The following is a 23874-nucleotide window of genomic DNA, read 5'->3' on the forward strand; positions in this document are numbered from 1 at the left end:
CGAGAGAGTTATGGCTCATTTTACGAGGGCTGTTGCTTCCTCATGGGCGTTCAAAAATTAAGCTTCTGTGGAAAAGATTTGCAAGGCTGCAACTTGGTCCTCTCTTCACACTTGTTAAAAGTTCTACAACTTTGACACTTTTGCCTCGGCTGAGGCCGCTTTTGGGAGAAAGGTTCTTCAAGCAGTGGTGCCTTCCATTTAGGTTCCCTGTCTTGTCCCTCCCGTATCATCTAGCTTGGGTATTGGATTTCATTAGTAATTAAGATGATCCGTGGACTCATCGTGTCTTAAAAAAGAAAATTTATGCTTACCTGATAAATTTATTTCTTTTTTGACACAATGAGTCCACGGCCCACCCTGTTCCTTTAGACAGGTTGTGGGTTATTAAGTAAACATCAGACCACTCTGCACCTTGGCTTTTCCTTTCTCTTCCTAACTTCGGTCGAATGACTGGAGTGGGAGGGAGGAGCTATTTAACAGCCCTGCTGTGGTGCTCTTTGCCTCCTCCTGCTGACCACAAGGTGAATATCCCATTAGTAATTAAGATGATCCATGGACTCATCGTGTCAAAAAAGAAATACATTTATCAGGTAAGCATACATTTTTTTTTCTCTCTCTTTTTCTCTCTCTCTACTATTTTACCTAAATGTATACATAAGAAGATTCTAAGAAAAAATGACTATTTACAGAAATTTTTTATTTTTTTTATTTCAGTCTTGCTTTGTGTGACTCTAGTCATTGGGCAGACTGACTGTGCACACTATATCTATGATTATTTACGCCATCACTAAACATGAAATAAAAATATTCTTAACAAAGGGTTGGAATATATTGTTTTAGGTTGTGTCAAATTGAAGCCATTGCTTGTCTCAAAGCTGGAGCGTGGAGAGGTGCCATATGTGACAGATTACCAGTTAATGGAGCAAGAGGAAATTCCGATTAGTATCAATACTGGTAAGTAATAAAATAAATATAATTTATATGGTGATGCCTCTTTGTGGTATTTTATGATCTCCACCGGCTTCTTATTCACTGTATCCATGAAAATGTACTAAACTTTAGTGCATCAGTTTCTCTATAACTGCAGTGGGTTCTCTGTACACCATTGTTAATCCTTTTCTCTTGGAAAGCAAACGGTGATATCCAACAAGATTAAAACAAGAAATTTATACTTACATAAATTAGGTTGCAGGTTCAGATCTCAGCCCGGTCATCTTAGCCATTCTCTTACTGCCTTGACCTGCTGTTAAAGGAATATTAAGGTCACTTTCTTTTTGTTGCACCATAAATATGGTCTTTTAAAAGTATGTTTCTTTTGGGGTTGTTTAATGATTGTTACTGACCTGAATAAAGTTACTTTTTTGGAGGTTTAAAAGACAGCTGGATACAGACAAAACATTATAAAAACCTCTAGGTATATCACAAATAAGTACAACAGAGAATCAGTCATTCATCTAGATAATAACATTATAAAGTAATAATTGCCTGTAGTTTAATAAAACTTATAACTTTACCATTATAAATCTCTATCTATTTTCAATATTTATAACCACCTTGCATACATAAGGTCACTTGTTTACCCCCAACACATATATAAAGTGTAGATCAAAAATGGGAAAACAACTAGGAAAAGTTTAAAGTAGACACTGCGGGATCCAAACTTTTGGGATTAATATATGATGGTCTAAACCAGGAATATAAACGAAACATCATTGTTGTATAAATGACATCTAGATACAATAGGAAGGAACCTGCTATCCCTAGCTAATATAACATCAGAGGTACCTCGCACACATGAAGATAGAAAAGACGACGGGTCATGAAGACGAGCAGCTCATATGACATCATTTCTCACACTCAAATGACAACTCATGTAAAGACGGGGATCAGTCAACTGACCATCAAAAAACAGTAATAAAATGAGAGGATGCACAATTTTAGATATGTTGTTCTAGCTATTGTTTAAGAACTAGGTCGTTAAGAGATGATGCCATTTCCTTCTTTGTAGTTAGAATGTTATGGTGGTTCGAGGACCTAAAACTACTTTAAAGCTCTCAGTAAAAGTGAGGTTCTCAGGAGAGAAATACATTAATTGCCACAACTTAGTATGCTAAAATTATAAAATAGTTAGAAGTACAATATCAGTAACCCAGCTCAAGGACATTATGCAAAGCAACATCTGTGCCATATAAAAACCATTGCATCCAGCTGTGGAATGGGGACGATACCGCGGTTTAAAAGTATTTTCTAGCAGGAGGGTGTACAGTTGCAATAGGCTAGTGTACGATAAAACCTGTTGCATACCCTTTTCTTGCCCCCATTTACTCTCCCCTCCCTTTTTTTTCTCTCCCTCTCCCCTCTTTCTCCTCCTCCTTCTCACACTCTCTTTCCTGTTTCTCTTGACTATGTCTTAAATAAGGATACTTTCTACAACTACTGAGTGTGTTAGCGGCAAACATCACTCAGCGCTTTTTCATTCATACGTTATTGTATTATAATATTATTATTACTTGTTTTAATATATGTTCTAAAAACCTCATCTTAGTTACTGTTGTTTTCTACCGTACTGATATGATACCTACTTTATAAAGAATAAAACAGGAAAAAAAAATAAAAAATTGACAATGTAGAGCTTCATTGAATATAATTATATTGTTACTGTACATCTGTACTGGACTTCAATTGTTTTGATGTTGTGGATAGCTGGCTCAGCCTAGAATCAAAGACTCAGAACCAACGAGACCTCCATCTTCCATTTACAATGTAATGTGTTTGTCTTCATTGTACGGGTGAGTTCTGTAAACCCAAAACCACACTCAAGATGTATGCATATTGTCTTTTTCAAATAAAGCTCTTTGCCAAAAAAAACAACAACCCACCATTGCAAGCACTAAAGAAAACACATGCAGAACATGAACTATTACAATATCTGATATAGGCATGTAACACGTTAAATATTGCCTTAAAGGGACACTAAACCCAAATGTTTTTCTTTCACGATTCAGATAGAGCAGCAATTTTAAGCAACTTTCTAATTTACTCCTATTATCAATGTTTCTTCATTCTCTTACTATCTGTATTTGAAAAGCAGGATTGTAAAGCTTAGGAGCCAGCCCATTTTAGGTTCAGCACGCTGGGTAGTAGGGCCGGTTCTTATGCTTTACATTCCTGCTTTTCAAATAAAGATAGCAAAAGAACGAAGAAAAAATTATAATAGGAGTATATTAGAAAATTGCTGCTCTATCTGAATCATTAAAGAAATAATTTGGGTTTAGTATCCCTTTAAATAGGTTTATACCCTACCCAGGACCCTCAGATCTATTTGAATCTTGTTAGGACATTCAGTCAGGAGAACTCTCACAAAAGAGGCTCCTCACCAGCTACTTCCATATTGATAAGGATGTTGCTGGCAGCATAAGGCACTTTCCAGATGATGCCTCTGATGAACAGTACAGTCCTTAATGTCTGGGCAAAATATTTCACTTATAAAAGTAGTAAAGGGTTAGCCAAGACAGCATAAGTCAACATTAGTGTATATTGGTAGCTAAACAGTAAGGTCACACAGGCATCCTTACTGGCGGGGGACTTAGATTGTGGTGACACCAGTTAGGAAAGGTTCAAGCCTCTATATAGCTCCCAGAGAACTGTAATAACTGGGTCTTATAACAATATTCTTAGCAACTTGCTTCTGAGACTTCACAAGTTTTTTTTAGATGCTAAGTTTGACCACCATGGATTGAAGATATCCTGTAAGGATGACCACCATGAAGAAAGATACCCTTTAGATCAGGTATAGCTCATCCAAAGCTCAGAAATATCCATCTGAACTCATCCGGCTGCCCGTAAGTCCCCAGAGTTACTTGTATTATTGATGCCATTGGAGACATAGCCACCAACAGAGAGTGTTAGGTGTCCATGTGCATAACTAAGCATTTTATGAGGAACTAGAATTTAATGTTTCTTAAAGATTGTGCTAAAAGTGGTACAAATATATAAATTGTGTGCCTCAATTTATCAGAATATTTGTCTTCTTGTTAGTATGAGAATGATATTGCTCAGATATGTTATGTATTTTTTGTCTTTCGACAGATGGATCAATGAGGGCAAATATCTCTGGACAAGACCAAAATGTAGTAACTTCTATCACAAAATGTTGTAAAGAAACCACTACAATGTCAAACTTTCAAGAATTTTTAACAGTAATGCAGTGTTACTACAAAGAGTATCAACCACAAGAGAAAGCACAATGGCACATCATTTCAGGAGAGAAACCCTATCTGTGTTCTGTATGTAGGAAATGTTATACTTACCATTCTGAACTTGTTGCGCATCAGAGAACACATACGGGTGAGAAACCATTTCCATGTTATGAATGTGGGAGGTGTTTTGCTAGAAAATCAAATCTCACTGCTCATCAGTTAACTCATAAAGAAGAAAAGCAATTTGTTTGTTCTGAATGTGGAAAAAGTTTTACAGCGAAACGCTCTCTCATGCAACATATGAGAAATCATACAGCAGAGAACCTATTGATATGTTCTGATTGTGGTAAAACGTTTACTAGCAACACGTCTCTTGCTATACATCAGAAGATGCATACTGGTGACAAACCATTTACTTGTAATGAATGTGGAAAATGCTTTACCAGTAACGCATATCTTGTTAAACATCAGAGGACTCATATAGAAGAGAAACCATTTACATGTTCAGATTGTGGTAAATCGTTTAGAGAGAAACGATCGCTTGTTGATCATCAAACAATACATACTGGCGCAAAACCATATTCATGCACAGATTGTGGTAAATGTTTTAGAATGAAGCGTTCTCTTGCCGATCATCAAACAATCCATACAGGAGCTTCTCGTTATTCATGTGCCGAATGTGGGAAATCATTCACTGTGAAGCAATCCCTTATTGAACATAAAAGAATTCACACAGGAGAGAAACCATATTCCTGTTCTGAATGTGGCAAAAGTTTCACAGTGAAACAAACTTTAGTTCAGCATCAGTTAACCCACACTGGAGAGAAACCATTTGCTTGTCCTGTATGTGGGAAATGTTTTGCAGCTAAACGGTCTCTAAATCAACATAAAAAAATACATTTAGCACAAAACCCTTTAGTGTCTTCTGATAGCGAGGAACATTTTAACTCCAGCTCATCGCTTCTTACATATCAGACAGATGATAATGATTCTTCTGTTTAGGATATGAGAAATATTTTACAAGTAATGCAAGACTTTTGGATCACTATAATATGTACATATTGTAAATGGTGAAAATGTCCTTCATTGCCCCTCATATTAAGTGTATCCCTTAACATATACCCCCAGGAGGTAAACTTTTTTTATATACTGAAAACAATTTGTTCAGCATAAGAATATTTATGCAAGAAAGTTTCTTCTGCATGCTAATATGTATAAGTTTTGATATAACATTTTATTACATTTTCAAAATGTAGATGGTGTTAAAAAATAAATCCTCTGCAAATAGGTATCGACTTGAGGATATTTTTCTGTGCTAGTAAAATAACATGACTGAATTATATCTATCTATATCCTCAGAACAGGTGACGGAACCCTTGAACCAGCACAAATGAAGAGTGTAAATGGGTGGTCTTTTCCGTGAAATTCCTCTGGTACTAATAACTGCCTTGCGGCCTGCCCTATTGAAGAAACAGATATCACAATGCTGTACCTCTTATTTAGAAATTTGATGTGCATAACTGCTTAAAGGTACATTAAACTGGTGGGTACAAATACAGTATCAGGGTTAGTTGTAGTGTCTGAACCACCAAGAGATTATTTACTCCTACAGAGATAGAAATAACTCATTAGCCCAGATTAATCATACATAGAGTTATTTTCTTTGCAATAGTTTTTTATTTAATGACACCATAAAGTTTTTTTGTTGTAAACACATACTATCGGGACCCTGTGTGCTTATAAGGGGTATCTTATTCTAGTTCTTATTACTAGAAAATGTAAATAAAATTACTACTCACTGTGATAGTTTTTCCTACTGAGCCTGCGGCTCTCTTTAAAGTCTTCTCGTATTTTAACCCATTATGGAAGCCAGTTGGTAAAGCTCTGCATCTTTATTGCGGGTATCTTTATCTTGTAACAGGCGTATTGGTGTATCCTTTGATAGAAGCAACGCACTGATCTGTGACGTTTCTGGCTTTTTGACACTGCTTCTTTCAAAGTGTGCAAGAATACGTAAACTCAAAGATGGTGGCACCCAAGGAGAAGATTCAGAGATTCAACAACCAGCACTTGTAAAGGGTTAAATTAAGGGAATGGCTTTTAAAAGAGTTGCATACACATAATTAAAATAGTAACCTGGTACTGTAGTTGTATCCAGCCGTTAGTGAGAGTACAATTTTCTTTTTCCGAAAATTGGTTGACAATACAACCTCTGATTGGCTGCCCTGGCTACTAATGTTTAAAGGGACGTGAAACCCAAATGATGAAGCACATGAAAGTGATGCAGCATATCTGTAAAAAGCTGACTAGAAATTGATACACAGATGGCACAAATAGATCATCTATATGTAAAAAAGGACAATATTTACCTCAACATTTCCTAAGTATTCACACCCTACTGTAAAGAGACTTTTGTAATATACTAGTCTGATCCTTTACAGAGTAATCTTCTGTAATATACAAGTCTGATCCTTTACAGAGTAATCTTCTGTAATATACTAGTCTGATCCTTTACAGAGTAATCTTCTGTAATATACAAGTCTGATCCTTTACAGAGTAATCTTCTGTAATATACTAGTCTGATCCTTTACAGAGTAATCTTCTGTAATATACAAGTCTGATCCTTTACAGAGTAATCTTCTGTAATATACAAGTCTGATCCTTTACAGAGTAATCTTCTGTAATATACAAGTCTGATCCTTTACAGAGTCATCTTCTGTAATATACTAGTCTGATCCTTTACAGAGTAATCTTCTGTAATATACAAGTCTGGTCCTTTACAGAGTAATCTTCTGTAATATACTAGTCTGATCCTTTACAGAGTAATCTTCTGTAATATACAAGTCTGATCCTTTACAGAGTAATCTTCTGTAATATACTAGTCTGATCCTTTACAGAGTAATCTTCTGTAATATACAAGTCTGATCCTTTACAGAGTAATCTTCTGTAATATACAAGTCTGATCCTTTACAGAGTAATCTTCTGTAATATACAAGTCTGATCCTTTACAGAGTAATCTTCTGTAATATACAAGTCTAATCCTTTACAGAGTAATCTTCTGTAATATACAAGCCTGATCCTTTACAGAGTAATCTTCTGTAATATACAAGTCTGATCCTTTACAGAGTAATCTTCTGTAATATACAAGTCTGATCCTTTACAGAGTTATCTTCTGTAATATACTAGTCTGATCCTTTACAGAGTAATCTTCTGTAATATACTAGTCTGATCCTTTACAGAGTAATCTTCTGTAATATACAAGTCTGATCCTTTATAGCAGGTGTGGGCAGACATTTGTAAGGCAAGGGCTACCTCTAATTTTATTCCAAGTGACCAGGTCACCTAACTAAAAAACAAAACAAAACACCAGTCAGTGACTGAAAATTGTATTTTTGCCACAAATAGGACCTGCTGGCTGAAAATTGCATTTTTGCCACAGATAATACAGCTTTAAAAATCATCCACACTCTTTAATAATAAATACAGCCGCTCTCTTTACTTACTGCAAGAGCTCTCTCTTTACGTCATGCTGGGATCATCAAGCAACCTTATCTGTGTACCGCGACTGCGTATAAATAAGTAGTCTCGCAATTAAGATGGTTAGAGTCTAGGGCTAGCGAAATAGTCAAGGCTGGAACACATGGGAAACCCACAGCTCAGGTACAATGGTACAACAATGACAATGAACTATTCTCAGCCAATCATAGACAGACTCACTCTACAATGTAATTTTATTGGCTGGACACCATGTCAGGTTGATTTGGTGGGCAGGTTCTGTTGGCTGCTCTCCATCTGTCCGCTACTATCTGAAGACTACTTCCAATAGTTGGGACAGTGACAGCGGCAGGACCTGCAGGCTCTGTACCACCTTAAACAGCCACCAGAGACTGGTATAGCAGCAACAGCACTGATCTGCACAATTTGGTGACAACAAATTCTGGGGACAGAAAGCTGCAGAAACTATCACAAAGTATAGCTAATATTAGTGTGTCAGAGAAAGTATCAGAGCAGCATCGGGGTACAGAGTAAGTAAAAGAATCTGAGGGGGAGTAACAGACCCTGGGGGGAAAAAACAACACCAGACCATTCACCCAGCAGAGCCTGCTGACAAGTAACGGAGGAGAGAACTAGAAAGTAGCAGCAGAATATCAGACAGAGCAGAACCTGGTGACAAATAACGGAGGAGAGAACTAGAAAGTAGCAGCAGAATATCAGACAGAGCAGGACCTGGTGACAAGTAACGGAGGAGAGAACTAGAAAGTAGCAGCAGAATATCAGACAGAGCAGAGCCTGCTGACAAGTAACGGAGGACAGAACTAGAAAGTAGCAGCAGAATATCAGACAGAGCAGGACCTGCTGACAAGTAACGGAGGAGAGAACTAGAAAGTAGCAGCAGAATATCAGACAGAGCAGGACCTGGTGACAAGTAACGGAGGACAGAACTAGAAAGTAGCAGCAGAATATCAGACAGAGCAGAACCTGGTGACAAATAACGGAGGAGAGAACTAGAAAGTAGCAGCAGAATAGCAGAGCCTGCTGACAAGTAACGGAGGAGAGAACTAGAAAGTAGCAGCAGAATATCAGAGAGCAGGACCTGGTGACAAGTAACGGAGGAGAGAACTAGAAAGTAGCAGCAGAATATCAGACAGAGCAGAACCTAGTGACAAGTAACGGAGGAGAGAACTAGAAAGTAGCAGCAGAATATCAGACAGAGCAGAGCCTGGTGACAGTAACGGAGGACAGAACTAGAAGTAGCAGCAGAATATCAGACAGAGCAGGACCTGAAACTGCCAAACCCAGGGATACCGAGCAGCATCTCAGCCTGGCGCATGAAGAGTCTGTACTATGGACTGACTGCTCTTGAGACAAAAAGTAGGAGAGTTTGGGACAGGCAGTAACCAAAGCTGGGGCAGCGGGTTCAGCTACAGTCGCGTCGTGCATGCTGAAGTAAACATACCGCTGTCATAGACTCATAGCCGATTTCAAAAGTCTGCATAAGAGATACATTTCTCATACATACGGTGGTGAGGCTCTTCACTCAGAATCTAGTTGTGTGACAAATGTTTCTCTTATGCAGACTTTTGAAATCTTCTAGGGGGTCACCTCAAAATTCACTCGCGGTCCACTGGTAGACTGTGATCTACCTCTTGCCCACCCCTGTAATATACAAGTCTGATCCTTTACAGAGTAATCTTCTGTAATATACTAGTCTGATCCTTTACAGAGTAATCTTCTGTAATATACAAGTCTGATCCTTTACAGAGTAATCTTCTGTAATATACAAGTCTGATCCTTTACAGAGTAAGTAGTCTTCTGTGATATACTAGTCTGATCCTTTACAGAGTAATCTTCTGTAATATACAAGTCTGATCCTTTACAGAGTAATCTTCTGTAATATACTAGTCTGATCCTTTACAGAGTAATCTTCTGTAATATACAAGTCTGATCCTTTACAGAATAATCTTTTGTAATATACAAGTCTGATCCTTTACAGAGTAATCTTCTGTAATATACAAGTCTTATTTGTTACTGAGTAATCTTCTGTAATATACAAGTCTGATCCTTTACAGAGTAATCTTCTGTAATATACAAGTCTTATTTGTTACTGAGTAATATTCTGTAATATACAAGTCTTATTTGTTACTGAGTAATCTTCTATAATATACTAGTCTTATTTGTTACTGAGTAATCTTCTGTAATATACAAGTCTTATTTCTTACTGAGTAATCTTCTGTAATATACAAGTCAGATCCTTTACAGAGTAATCTTCTGTAATATACAAGTCTGATTTGTTACTGAGTAATCTTCTGTAATATACAAGTCTGATAATGTTTCTCTTATGCAGACTTTTGAAATCTTCTAGGGGGTCACCTCAAAATTCACTCGCGGTCCACTGGTAGACTGTGATCTACCTCTTGCCCACCCCTGCTTTATAGAGTAATCTTCTGTAATATACAAGTCTGATTTGTTACTGAGTAATCTTCTGTAATATACAAGTCTGATCCTTTATAGAGTAATCTTCTGTAATATACAAGTCTGATCCTTTACAGAGTAATCTTCTGTAATATACAAGTCTGATCCTTTACAGAGTAAGTAGTCTTCTGTAATATACTAGTCTGATCCTTTACAGAGTAAGTAGTCTTCTGTAATATACTAGTCTGATCCTTTACAGAGTAATCTTCTGTAATATACAAGTCTGATCCTTTACAGAGTAATCTTCTGTAATATACAAGTCTGATCCTTTACAGAGTAATCTTCTGTAATATACAAGTCTGATCCTTTACAGAGTAAGTAGTCTTCTGTGATATACTAGTCTGATCCTTTACAGAGTAATCTTCTGTAATATACAAGTCTGATCCTTTACAGAGTAATCTTCTGTAATATACTAGTCTGATCCTTTACAGAGTAATCTTCTGTAATATACAAGTCTGATCCTTTACAGAGTAATCTTCTGTAATATACTAGTCTGATCCTTTACAGAGTAATCTTCTGTAATATACAAGTCTGATCCTTTACAGAATAATCTTTTGTAATATACAAGTCTGATCCTTTACAGAGTAATCTTCTGTAATATATAAGTCTTATTTGTTACTGAGTAATCTTCTGTAATATACAAGTCTGATCCTTTACAGAGTAATCTTCTGTAATATACAAGTCTGATCCTTTACAGAGTAATCTTCTGTAATATACAAGTCTTATTTGTTACTGAGTAATATTCTGTAATATACAAGTCTTATTTGTTACTGAGTAATCTTCTGTAATATACAAGTCTTATTTGTTACTGAGTAATCTTCTGTAATATACAAGTCTTATTTGTTACTGAGTAATCTTCTGTAATATACAAGTCTTATTTGTTACTGAGTAATCTTCTATAATATACTAGTCTTATTTGTTACTGAGTAATCTTCTGTAATATACAAGTCTTATTTCTTACTGAGTAATCTTCTGTAATATACAAGTCAGATCCTTTACAGAGTAATCTTCTGTAATATACTAGTCTTATTTGTTACTGAGTAATCTTCTGTAATATACTAGTCTTATTTGTTACAGAGTAATCTTCTGTAATATACAAGTCTGATCCTATAAGGTGCATAATATCTCCAAACATGTAAAACAGCCAACCCCAGACTTTACAATGTAATTTCAAGGAGCATTATATTCTTAAAGGGAAAGTGTACTTTGTTCCCTTCCCATTTAATGTGTTTCCGATGAACCTATATGCCAGCTGGAGTGTATTAAATTGTTTACATGTAGCTCTTTTTACCTTTATTTTGTCATGTGAAATAACTAGCTTTTCCTGTTGTATCTGCAGCTATACTGAATCTTTCAATACTTATGTTCTGGTTAAAGAAAAGATATGTAAACAAGAAGGTTTAGAAGTAATCACACTCCTAGTGGGTGGTAGGACAGAGTGATAATAAAATGATTATCTTCCATTGTTCTAAGTATTAGGTTCACTGTGTATAGACAGATATGGAGGATTTTGTGTGTACATATATAGAGAGAAGCAAATGAGGTCTGCTCTCTCTGTAAGCTCAGACTATTTAATGAGGTTGTGGTTTCAATTACCCGACAATTATTTCATATACAAAAATAAAAATAAAGGAGCAAGTTCCCATTTTATACTCTGCAGCTTGTATAGCAATTCATTGTAGACACATTAGGGGAAAACAATTTTACAGTACACGGCCCCTTTAAACACTTTATGCTCTTAAACCTGTGGGTTAAATGGTCAGTATTATTTTTTTTCTCAGTATGATCTCATGTTTAACAAAGGATACCATGAGAGAGAAGGACTTTGCAAAAAGAAGTAAATTGGAAAGTGTTTCATAATTGTATGTTGTCTATATTTTTTTTTTTTACTTCTGCATAACCTTTAAGAGGAACGTTATAAAATTGTATTTTCTCAAAACATTCACACACAGTCCTAGCAGAGAATTATGTTTACTGATATAGAAATAATTTCAGAGCATGGGACTGCTATCACCATCTCCTGCCCCTCTCTGCTCCTTATTATAGCTCTTGGTCTCAGCCACCAACTTATCACTAAAGCTTCATTAGTAAGCTGGTACCTTCTAACGTAGCCCTACTAAACACTGGCCAAAAAGAACTACCATCTTATTGAGTTATGTATGCTTCCATTGCTTGTATAATATATATTCTGATATATTATTTAATAAAGTATGCTAGATCTTTATGTCATGTCTCAGGCGTCAGTGTGTCCCTTAATATCCTTTAGATGACTATAGATATTCACAGAACTCTGCCGGAATTATAGACAAAGGTCCCATCATCTGTTTTCCTTCCCATCTGGTAAAAACATCTTTTTTTGTAAGTTGTGGGTTTGATATTTTTTTTTTATCACAGCTAGTTACCTTTTTAAGACCAGTAAAGGTGCACTCAGACACTGAATAAACATTTTGTACATTACTAAACCACCATCATACAATGAAAGTGACCAGTTCCCAAAACTGACTTCACATATACACGTTTATTGTGAATATAAGTGTAGATTAATCTTCCCTAAAACAGTCCGTATAAGTAAAACAAAATCACCAGATTTCTTTGTGCAATAGCGAGTTCCTTTAAATCACAATTAAGCCAGAGAATTTTTGTTTCACCTGATCAGATTGCGTAATTTAGCAATATTGGTTCATCTGGCTATGCACAAAAGGAACCTGGTGAGAACCAGTATTCTTTACGGCAATGCTGATGTATGGTGAGCTAGCTTAGATCCTTCATGACCGGCTAAATAGTGTCAGAGGCACAGCATGTGATCAGTAAAATATCTGTACTCAAGTATACTATGGCACTTTATCCAGTACTCGCTAATTGTACCAACTGCTGGATAACATCAAGGACTTGGGTATAGATTGATTCATCTGTCTTAAAGGGATATGAAAACCACATTTTCCTTTCATGATTCAGAAAAGGCAGCAATTTTAAGCAACTTTCTAATTTACTCCTATTATCAATTTTTTCTTTGTTCTCTTGGTATCTTTATTTAAGAAGCAGAAATGTAAGCTTAGGAGCTGGCCGATTTTTGAACCAAAAATGGGCTGGCTCCTAAGCTTACATCCCTGCCTTTCAAATAAACAACAAAGACAATTTGATAATAGGAGTAAACTAAAAAGTTGCTTAAAATGGCTGCTCTATCTGAATCATGACAGCATTTTGTGGGGTTCAGTTTCCGTTTAATTACCTAATCATAACTGGGGCACTGATCGTTTTGGCTGATGTGATACAAATAGACCATCAGAGAATGTTGCCATGAAAAGTGTCCATCCTCTAGACTTGAATGTGATTATGGCTTCCATCCTCTAGACTTGAATGTGATTATGGCTTCCATCCTCTAGACTTGAATGTGATTATGGCTTCCATCCTCTAGACTTGAATGTGATTATGGCTTCCATCCTCTAGACTTGAATGTGATTATGGATTCCATCCTCTAGACTTGAATGTGATTATGGATTCCATCCTCTAGACTTGAATGTGATTATGGCTTCCATCCTCTAGACTTGAATGTGATTATGGCTTCCATCCTCTAGACTTGAATGTGATTATGGATTCCATCCTCTAGACTTGAATGTGATTATGGCTTCCATCCTCTAGACTTGAATGTGATTATGGATTCCATCCTCTAGACTTGAATGTGATTATGGATTCCATCCTCTAGACTTGAATGTGATTATGGCTTCCATCCTCTAGACTTGAATGTGATTATGGCTTCCATCCTCTAGACTTGAATGTGATTATGGCTTCCATCCTCTAGACTTGAATGTGATTATGGATTCCATCCTCTAGACTTGAATGTGATTATGGCTTCCATCCTCTAGACTTGAATGTGATTATGGCTTCCATCCTCTAGACTTGAATGTGATTATGGCTTCCATCCTCTAGACTTGAATGTGATTATGGCTTCCATCCTCTAGACTTGAATGTGATTATGGATTCTCTTCTCAATTTCTCCTGTTTTCTGTTTTTGCTCCTAGTGTGGTACATCCTGTGAAATTCTGGTTTCTTAACAGCACATTAGAACCTGTTCCTGTATTTCCCTGGCAACAGACACTTTCTCTGAGCTTCCCATATTTACTCCATAATAATTTCTAGGTCTGACATCTAATCTTTTGGTCTGTTGCCGACTCACACGAGAATCTGACCAACAAAGAAGCCATTAGTTTCAAAACATCCAATAATGTCACTGTGCCTGGGCCCAGCTTATAAGCTGGAGATCTAGTTTAGTTATCCTCAAACCACCTGAAAGTGTCTGTTGTTCCAGAAAAACTGGCAAACTGATTCATCAGCCCTTTTTCTATCTCTTAGAATAAGCTCATGGCATAGAGCTCCCTCTTCCTTCTCTGTACATTCATCATCATGTTTTCCTATAAAAGGGATCCCTGTATTTACACAACACTTTGATCATCTGTGCAGCAGGCATCATTGGTAGCATTCAGCTAGCTTTCTGATTGGCCTGTTACATGTCCATCGTACCTGCTAATTTGTGTCCTGAACACTGTATCTGCTTACCTGTCATTGCAAAGCTCGTGGAATACTCCACTATCAGACCAGCCAGTAGTCTTCTTATCCCGGTGTCAAGACAAAATGATAGGGAATATCCCAGAGCAGAGAAAGTTCGCAAGTTGAGGTAAGCGGCACTCACAACAGGCAGGATAGTCTTCGGTGGCAACAGGCAGGGAATCAGCAGTTCAAAGGTAAACCACTAGAATGGTCCGGCAGGCTGGGTTTGGCAACGGTAAAGCAGTCCAGAGGTAAGCCACAAGGATGGTCAGGCAGGCAGGGTTTGGCAACAGTAAATCAATCCAGCAGTTTAGGGGTTAACAGGCAGAGAGGTTAGACAAGCAGAGGTCAGCAACAATATAGCAGTTCAGCATACAGCAATAATAACACCCAGGAGAACACTAAGTAACACCTTTATTTGGGCAGTGATAGGTAGCGTAAGTGAGTAACTTACATAGGCGCAGAGGAAGCATGCAACGATGACGTCACTGCCGCATGCAGAGAGGAGCCAATTCCCCCCTAGGCAACGAGCAGAACAGCAACAGTCATCAGTTGATGGTTCCTCTAGGTCCACTGTTTGCTTACTGCATATTTAGCCATTATCTGCCTATAGTAACTGCTAGCCCATTACCTTGCCCGGTTACTGTTAACGTTGTGTTCTAGCTAAAGCTAGGAGGCTTCTTTCATCTATTAGCGCATTCATGTTTACATGTCTTTGGCCTTTAGTTGACTAGCTTTGGAAGATACCCTCAAGGAGGTCTGATTTTGTGGAACTCACTGTCTCACTTTACACAACTCTCCCCTAGTTTTCAAACTTTCAAGCGCTCCTTAAAGACACTACTGTTTAGGGATGCATATAATATACACTAACATTTTCCTATTGAACCCCCTTAGCCTATAAGCCTATGAGCCTATCTGCTTTGTGGATCACTTTCATGAGAGATGATTTACAACAGTGAAACTCTTGGTAAGGCCCTACATCCATTTGTCTCTCATAACTGTCACCTTGCATATTAGACCCATGTCTTTAGCGCTGCGGAACATGTTGGCGCTCTAAAAAAAACTGATAATAAATCAACCTGTGAATCCTTGGACTACACAGAGAAGACTAAATGAACTAGACAATATGCATATCCAGTAAATATTACATAAAAACTCTATGTGTAACAAAATAGGAGATTCAAGATGCATATTACAAAACACATATACTTTATTTATTTCAAACACAAAGCTTTGTACAAGGGTACAATAAATATATCATGAAAACAAGACTGAACATAGATTAATACATTAGAGGAGATGTGGAGGTTTCTGCTTCTGGATACTGTTTTCATATTTACATTTGCTGTACTGGGTAAGGTTGGTCAATAGGATATAACATAGCATTTGATCAAACAGTGTGTAAGAGATATTCTGACCACATCAATTCTTTCATTAAGGTACAAGGCAAGTTTCTCTGGCCCTAACAAAAGCAGAGGCAACCCTAGTTGTAGTCTGTTGTATTGTTAAGCTTTGAGAGCTCACTTAAACTACTTATAACATCAATGATGCAAGTCACCAGTATCTAGATAGGTGACATTATTGCTTAGAGTTAGGACTATGGCTGCACGGCATTCTGGATATTGCTGCAATTTACAAATCTATCCTTCACCTTTATTTTTTCATTTGAAATAGCTGCTTTTGCATGTTGAAACTATCACCTAGACTGAACATTTCAATTTCAATAGCTATTAACGTTCCTATTTAATTCTTACTCAATAGCGCTGCGGAATCTATTGGCGCTCTACAAATAACCGATAATAATAATACTCATCTCTTTTACCTTTAGGTAAATAGAATGGATAGGAAATTCACCATCTGTTACTAATTTAGATCTTGCCTTGATAGACCATCATGCATTTCTTCTACTTAGCTACGTCTCACTTATTTATTTTATTGCCAGCTCTGCTCATGTTTGCATCATACTAACTGAGATCTAACTACATTGCTGTGTATGTTTTAGGTTGTAATAAATGTTTTCTGAGCAATAGTGTATTAGGAATATACAGTTTGTGATTTACCAAGATCTAACATTTATTGAACAACAATACAATATATATATTCTAACAATGAATCACATAAATAACTCATTTTAACAAGTCTACATAATAGGAAATCTATCACAACAGGCTTGTTCTGTGTGTTCACCACATAAATACACCAACATATATTTTCCACTACAGAGTTCTTCATCCATTAGGTAGAAGACATTGACCGGTCTATATCTTGCAGAAAAAGTAAATAAACTTTAAACTATTGTTTTGTATTGTGGACAATTATTTATTGGACTCCACAGAAAGTCTTTCTTAGTCATTGTATCTGCTAATACACATTTGTAAATCAAGGACTACCCAGTACAAAACACAGATCCTCTCCTGAACAACTGTGACCTCCAAATCAAAGTAGATCAAACCAGTATCCCCATTAATCATGTCCAGCCTTTGTTCTCTCTTCCTTATAAGGATCTATATGACTAGGAGTTGAAAAATGGAGAATGCTGTCTAATAGTCACCCTACACCTTTCCTAAAGTGTCTTCTTTTCAAGGACATTTTTGTTCTATTGAGACGGGAGAGGTCTAAGTCATCTTTACTTGGCCAGTGAATAAGATTGTGATAACATAAATCCACAGTGCTGAGATAAATGTGAAACCATATCCCAATAAATACATTTTGCACCTTTCTGTCTTGGCCTACAGTAGGCCAATCTTTATGTCTTTGTCCCTCCTTCAAAGTAGAATTGCCTGGTATGTTTAAGGCTCAACCGTCCTCTTTTTAGGTAAGATTAGACTGATATATGTCAAGAAAGTTCTTAGTGGAAAGCATAAAGGGACAGTCTACAACAGAATTTTTATTGTTTTAAAAAGATAGATTATTCCTTTATTACCCATTCCCCAACACAGTTATTTTTACCTCTGTGCTAACCTATCTAAGCATCTTCTGACAGCCCCCTAATCACATGACTGTGACTGTTTATTATCTATTGAGTTGCATTTAGTATTGTGTTGTGCTAAATCTTAAATAACTTAACGGGCGTGAACACATTGTTATCTATATGGCCCACGTGAACTATCAGTCTGCTGTAGTGAAAAGCAAATAAAATAGCATGTGATTAAGAGGCTGTTAATAGATCCTTTGAACAGGCAGAAATTTAGAGGTTTAAATGTTATATAGTATATTATTCTAACAATGTTGGTTGTGCAAAGCTGGGGAATGGATAGTAAAGGCATCATCTATCGTTTTAAACAAGTTTTTGTGTAGACTGTCCCTTTAAGCTACAAGATTATTGAGACTGTTCATGTGTTTGTAAATGGACATAAAACCCAAACATTTTCTTTAATGATTCAGATAGAGAATACAATTTTAAACAAAAACATAATTTTTGAACTTACCTGATAAATTAATTTCTTTCATATTAGCAAGAGTCCATGAGCTAGTGACGTATGGGATATACATTCCTACCAGGAGGGGCAAAGTTTCCCAAACCTCAAAATGCCTATAAATACACCCCTCACCACACCCACAAATCAGTTTAACGTATAGCCAAGAAGTGGGGTGATAAGAAAAAAGTGCGAAAGCATAAAAAATAAGGAATTGGAATAATTGTGCTTTATACAAAAAATCATAACCACCACAAAAGGGTGGGCCTCATGGACTCTTGCTAATATGAAAGAAATGAATTTATCAGGTAAGTTCTTACATAAATTATGTTTTCTTTCATGTAATTAGCAAGAGTCCATGAGCTAGTGACGTATGGGATAATGACTACCCAAGATGTGGATCTTCCACGCAAGAGTCACTAGAGAGGGAGGGATAAAATAAAGACAGCCAATTCCGCTGAAAATAATCCACACCCAAAATAAAGTTTAAATCTTATAATGAAAAAAACTGAAATTATAAGCAGAAGAATCAAACTGAAACAGCTGCCTGAAGTACTTTTCTACCAAAAACTGCTTCAGAAGAAGAAAACACATCAAAATGGTAGAATTTAGTAAAAGTATGCAAAGAAGAACAAGTGGCTGCTTTGCAAATATGATCAACTGAAGCTTCATTCCTATACGCCCAGGAAGTAGAAACTGACCTAGTAGAATGAGCTGTAATCCTTTGAGGCAGAGTTTTACCCGACTCGACATAGGCATGATGAAACAAAGATTTTAACCAAGATGCCAAAGAAATGGCAGAAGCCTTCTGACCTTTCCTAGAACCGGAAAAGATAACAAATAGACTAGAAGTCTTTCGGAAATCCTTAGTAGCTTCAACATAATATTTCAAAGCTCTAACTACATCCAAAGAATGCAACGAGTTTTCCTTAGAATTCTTAGGATTAGGACATAATGAAGGAACCACAATTTCTCTACTAATGTTGTTAGAATTCACAACCTTAGGTAAAAATTTAAAAGAAGTTCGCAACACCGCCTTATCCTGATGAAAAATCAGAAAAGGAGACTCACAAGAAAGAGCAGATAATTCAGAAACTCTTCTTAGCAGAAGAGATGGCCAAAAGAAACAAAAAACTTTCCAAGAAAGTAATTTAATGTCTAGCGAATGCATAGGTTCAAACGGAGGAGCTTGAACAGCCCCCAGAACCAAATTCAAACTCCAATGAGGAGAGATTGACTTAATAACAGGTTTTATACGAGCCAAAGCTTGTACAAAACAATGAATATCAGGAAGACTAGCAATCTTTCTGTGAAAAAAAGAACAGAAAGAGCAGAGATTTGACCTTTCAAGGAACTTGCAGACAAACCTTATCCAAACCATCCTGAAGAAACTGTAAAATTCTAGGAATTCTAAAAGAATGCCAAGAAAAAAGATGAGAAAAACACCAAGAAATGAAAATCTTCCAGACTCGATAATATATCTTCCTAGATACAGTTTTACGAGCCTGTAACATAGTATTAATCACAGAGTCAGAGAAACCTCTATGATTGAGAATCAAGCGTTCAATCTCCATACCTTCAAATTGAAGGATTTGAGAAGCTGATGGAAAAAAGGACCTTGCGATAGAAGGTCTGGTCTTAACGGAAGAGTCCACGGTTGGCAAGTGGCCATCCGGACAAGATCCGCATACCAAAACCTGTGAGGCCATGCTGGAGCCACCAGCAGAATAAACGAACGTTCCTTAGAATCTTGGAAAAAGAACTATAGGCGGAAAGATATAAGCAGGATGATACTTCCAAGGAAGTGACAATGCATCCACTACTTCCGCCTGAGGATCCCTGGATCTGGACAGATACCTGGGAAGCTTCTTGTTTAGATGAGAAGCCATCAGATCTATTTCTGGAAGTCCCCATATTTGAACAATCTGAAGAAATACCTCTGGGTGAAGAAACCATTCGCCCGGATGAAGTGTTTGGCGACTGAGATAATCCGCTTCCCAATTGTCTATACCTGGGATATGAAACGCAGAAATTAGACAGGAGCTGGATTCCGCCCATACAAGTATTCGAGAGACTTCTTTCATAGCCAGAGGACTGTGAGTTCCTCCTTGATGATTGACATATGCCACGGTTGTGACATCGTCCGTCTAGAAACAAATGAACGACTCTCTCTTTAGAAGAGGCCACGACTGAAGAGCTCTGAAAATTGCACGGAGTTCCAAAAATGTTAATTGGTACTCTCACCTCCTGAGATTCCCAAACCCCTTGTGCTGTCAGAAACCCCCATACAGCTCCCCAACCTGTCAGATTTGCATCTGTTGAGATCACAGTCTAGGTTGGAGGAACAAAAAGAAGCCCCCTGAACTAAACGATGGTGATCTGTCCACCACGTCAGAGAGTGTCGAACAATCGGTTTTAAAGATATTAATTTAGATATCTTTGTATAATCCCTGCACCACTGGTTCAGCATACAGAGCTGAAGAGGTCGCATGTGAAAACGAGCAAAGGGAATCGCATCCAATGCAGCAGTCATAAGACCTAGAATTTCCATGCATAAGGCTACCGAAGGGAATGATTGAGACTGAAGGTTTCGATAAGCTGAAACCAATTTCAGACGCCTCTTGTCCGTCAGAGACAGAATCAAGAACACTGAATCCATCAGGAAACCTAAAAAGGTTACCCTTGTCTGAGGAATCAAACAAACTTTTTGGTAAATTGATCCTCCAACCATGTTCTTGAAGAAACAACACTTATAAAAGACTGAAAAGGTTCTTTCTAGAGAAAATGAGCAAAGGGAATTGAATCCAATGCTGTGGCCATAAGACCTAAAACTTCTATGCATATATAGCAACTGAAGGAAATAATAGAGACTAAAGGTACCGATAGACGGAACCCAATAACATTATCCCTTGTCTGATAGAGACAAAGACAGTGACACAAACTATCTGGAAAGCTAAAAAAGGTGACCCTTGTGTGAGGGATCAAGAGCTTTAGAAAAGAAGATCCTCTAACTATGTCCTGAAGAGTAAGTGAATCATATGAGATTCCGCATCCTCAGAAAATAATCTGAATGAAAACAGAAAAATGAAAATATGCATTTATTGTATCTAATGAAAACAAATAATGCTATCAAAGACCATAAAAAGGCAAAATAGTTTGAATAAAACTCCAAAACCCGGTTCCTCAAAAGAAACTGGAAGAAATACCCCAGAAGATTCCAGGTCTGAGCAGCGCTTGAACCCCATGGGTGCCCAGCCATGCTTCAACAGTACCCAAAATATATAGGACAGAAACACAGTTAAAGAAAGTGTTAGCCTTGCTGGAATAAAATCAAAGAAATTTTGGACAAAATAAATTTCAAAGAAGCCTTAACCTGCCCCTTACCAGCCAAGCTGGAATACGGCACTTACATTGCAAAATTAGGGAGCTGATTTCGAACTCCAATTATAGACATGTTACTTGGGAAAGAACTCAGGAATTCGTTCCTTAATAAGAACAACCAAACTAGTATAAGCTTAAAGTTTTAGTCTTAGAACTCAACCTTGAAGCTCAGAGTAACAGTTAAGAATTGAATCCAATTATAAAACAAATAATTGATTATCTTAGAACAAAGGAAATATGGATTATTTTTTTTTTAAAAATCACAAAATTCTTCTAGCTAAAAAAGCTAAAGACATAGATTAACCCTCATTTGCGAAAATATTCAATAAAATGAAGACACAAATGAAATTATTAGCATGATAGTCCGGTTTAAAGGACCAGCCAATACAGTGGACTTGCATAATCAATAAATGCAAAACAACAAGACAAATGCAACAGCACCTAGTCTAGTAAATGTTGTCCCTTTAACAATGCTAAAATAAATCATAATCTGATACTTGATCTTAAAGTAAACAGAGAAAATGAAGCAATTGCAATATCCAAATAAATCACAGGACCAAGAAAAGTACCTGAAACTAAATAATGTTCCATAAATAAGATACAACTATCTAAAGGAAAATAAATACTATTTTGCTATAGAAACAATAGCATAATTAGTAGAATTAGAGATAGCCCCAATAAATTGGAGAACCCTCCAAATTGAATTTAACTGCTGGCAAAGAATATAGTTTAAAACCTTTGAAGAAGGAAAAAGAAAATTCTCAGCCTATTCCATTCCCTAGTATAGGGAATTGGAAAGAAAACCTCTAAAGAAATAAATAGGCAGAAATAATGTCAGCTAGTCTTAAAGAACTAGTTACCTTAATATCCAAAATAATCAACACCTTTTCAACAAAGAACAAATGTACTTTAATAATTGAAAAATAATAAAAAAGTAGATTTGTTAGTGTCAATATCTGATGAAGAAAATTTCTGAAAAAAACATCATCAGAGAAGGATAAATCAGTATGTTGTTGGTCATTTGAAACTTCAATAATTAAAAAAGAAGTGAAAAAGACCTAAAAATTTTATTAGAAGGCACGAAGTCAGACAAAGCCTTTAACATAGAATCAGAAAAATATTTCTTATAAGTCTTCTAAATATTTCTTGTAAGAAAAGAAAATATATAAAGCATAAATACTAATTGATTCCGCATGTAAAAGTATAACATAATATCTTATTACAAACCATAGCTAAAGATAAACATTTATAACATTTAAAATAAATGAACTTAGCTTTGGTAGAACTGAAACTCAGTTAAGCGTTTTTCCAAAAGTGGCTTCTGATTCAGAGTCCATTTGAGACATCTTGCAATATGAAAAAGAAAAAACAACATATAAAGCAAAATTGATCAAATTCCTTAAATGACAGTTTCAGGAATGGGAAAAAAATGCCAATGAACAAGCTTCTAGCAACCAGAAGCAATAAACAATGAGACTTAAATATTGTGGAGACAACAATGACGCTCGAATTTTTTAGCGCCAAAAAAGCCGCCCACATTATTTGGCGCCTAAATGCTTTTGGCGCCAAAAATGGTGCCACATCCGGTAACGCCAACATTTTGTGGCGCAAAAACATCAAAAAAATGACGCAACTTCCGGCGACACGTATGACGCCGGAAATGACAAGAAAATTTTTGCGCCAAGAAAGTCCGCGCCAAGAATGACGCAATAAAATGAAGCATTTTCAGCCCCCGCGAGCCTAACAGCCCACAGGAAAAAAAGTCAAATTTTAAGGTAAGAAAAAATTGAATTATTCATATGCATTATCCCAAATATGAAACTGACTGTCTGAAAATAAGGAACGTTGAACATCCTGAATCAAGGCAAATAAATGTTTAAACACATATATTTAGAACTTTATATAAAAGTGCCCAACCATAGCTTAGAGTGTCACAGAAAATAAGACTTACTTACCCCAGGACACTCATCTACATGTAGTAGAAAGCCAAACCAGTACTGAAACGAGAATCAGTAGAGGTAATGGTATATATAAGAGTATATCGTCGATCTGAAAAGGGAGGTAAGAGATGAATCTCTACGACCGATAACAGAGAACCTATGAAATAGACCCCGTAGAAGGAGATCATTGAATTCAAATAGGCAATACTCCCTTCACATCCCTCTGACATTCACTGCACGCTGAGAGGAAAACCGGGCTCCAACCTGCTGCGGAGCGCATATCAACGTAGAATCTAGCACAAACTTACTTCACCACCTCCACAGGAGGCAAAGTTTGTAAAACTGATTTGTGGGTGCGGTGAGGGGTGTATTTATAGGCATTTTGAGGTTTGGGAAACTTTGCCCCTCCTGGTAGGAATG

The 23874-nt window shown here is 36.8% G+C and overlaps 1 protein-coding gene across 5 annotated transcripts in view; it reads left to right on the forward strand.

Moving 5' to 3' along the window:
* The window catches only part of LOC128635654 (zinc finger protein OZF), a 65577-nt gene extending 60089 nt beyond the window's left edge, over nucleotides 1–5488 (forward strand). For all 5 annotated transcript variants that reach the window (XM_053688742.1, XM_053688743.1, XM_053688741.1 and 2 more), the window contains 2 exons: nucleotides 841–954; nucleotides 4090–5488. In XM_053688742.1, the coding sequence (XP_053544717.1) occupies nucleotides 841–954; nucleotides 4090–5201 (1226 nt within the window). In that variant the 3' untranslated portion in view covers nucleotides 5202–5488. The remainder of the gene's footprint in view (nucleotides 1–840; nucleotides 955–4089) is intronic.
* Nucleotides 5489–23874: the final 18386 nt, after the last annotated feature.

Source organism: Bombina bombina, chromosome 7 (genome assembly GCF_027579735.1).
Source record: "Bombina bombina isolate aBomBom1 chromosome 7, aBomBom1.pri, whole genome shotgun sequence".
In the NCBI taxonomy this organism is placed as follows: Eukaryota; Metazoa; Chordata; class Amphibia; order Anura; family Bombinatoridae; genus Bombina; species Bombina bombina.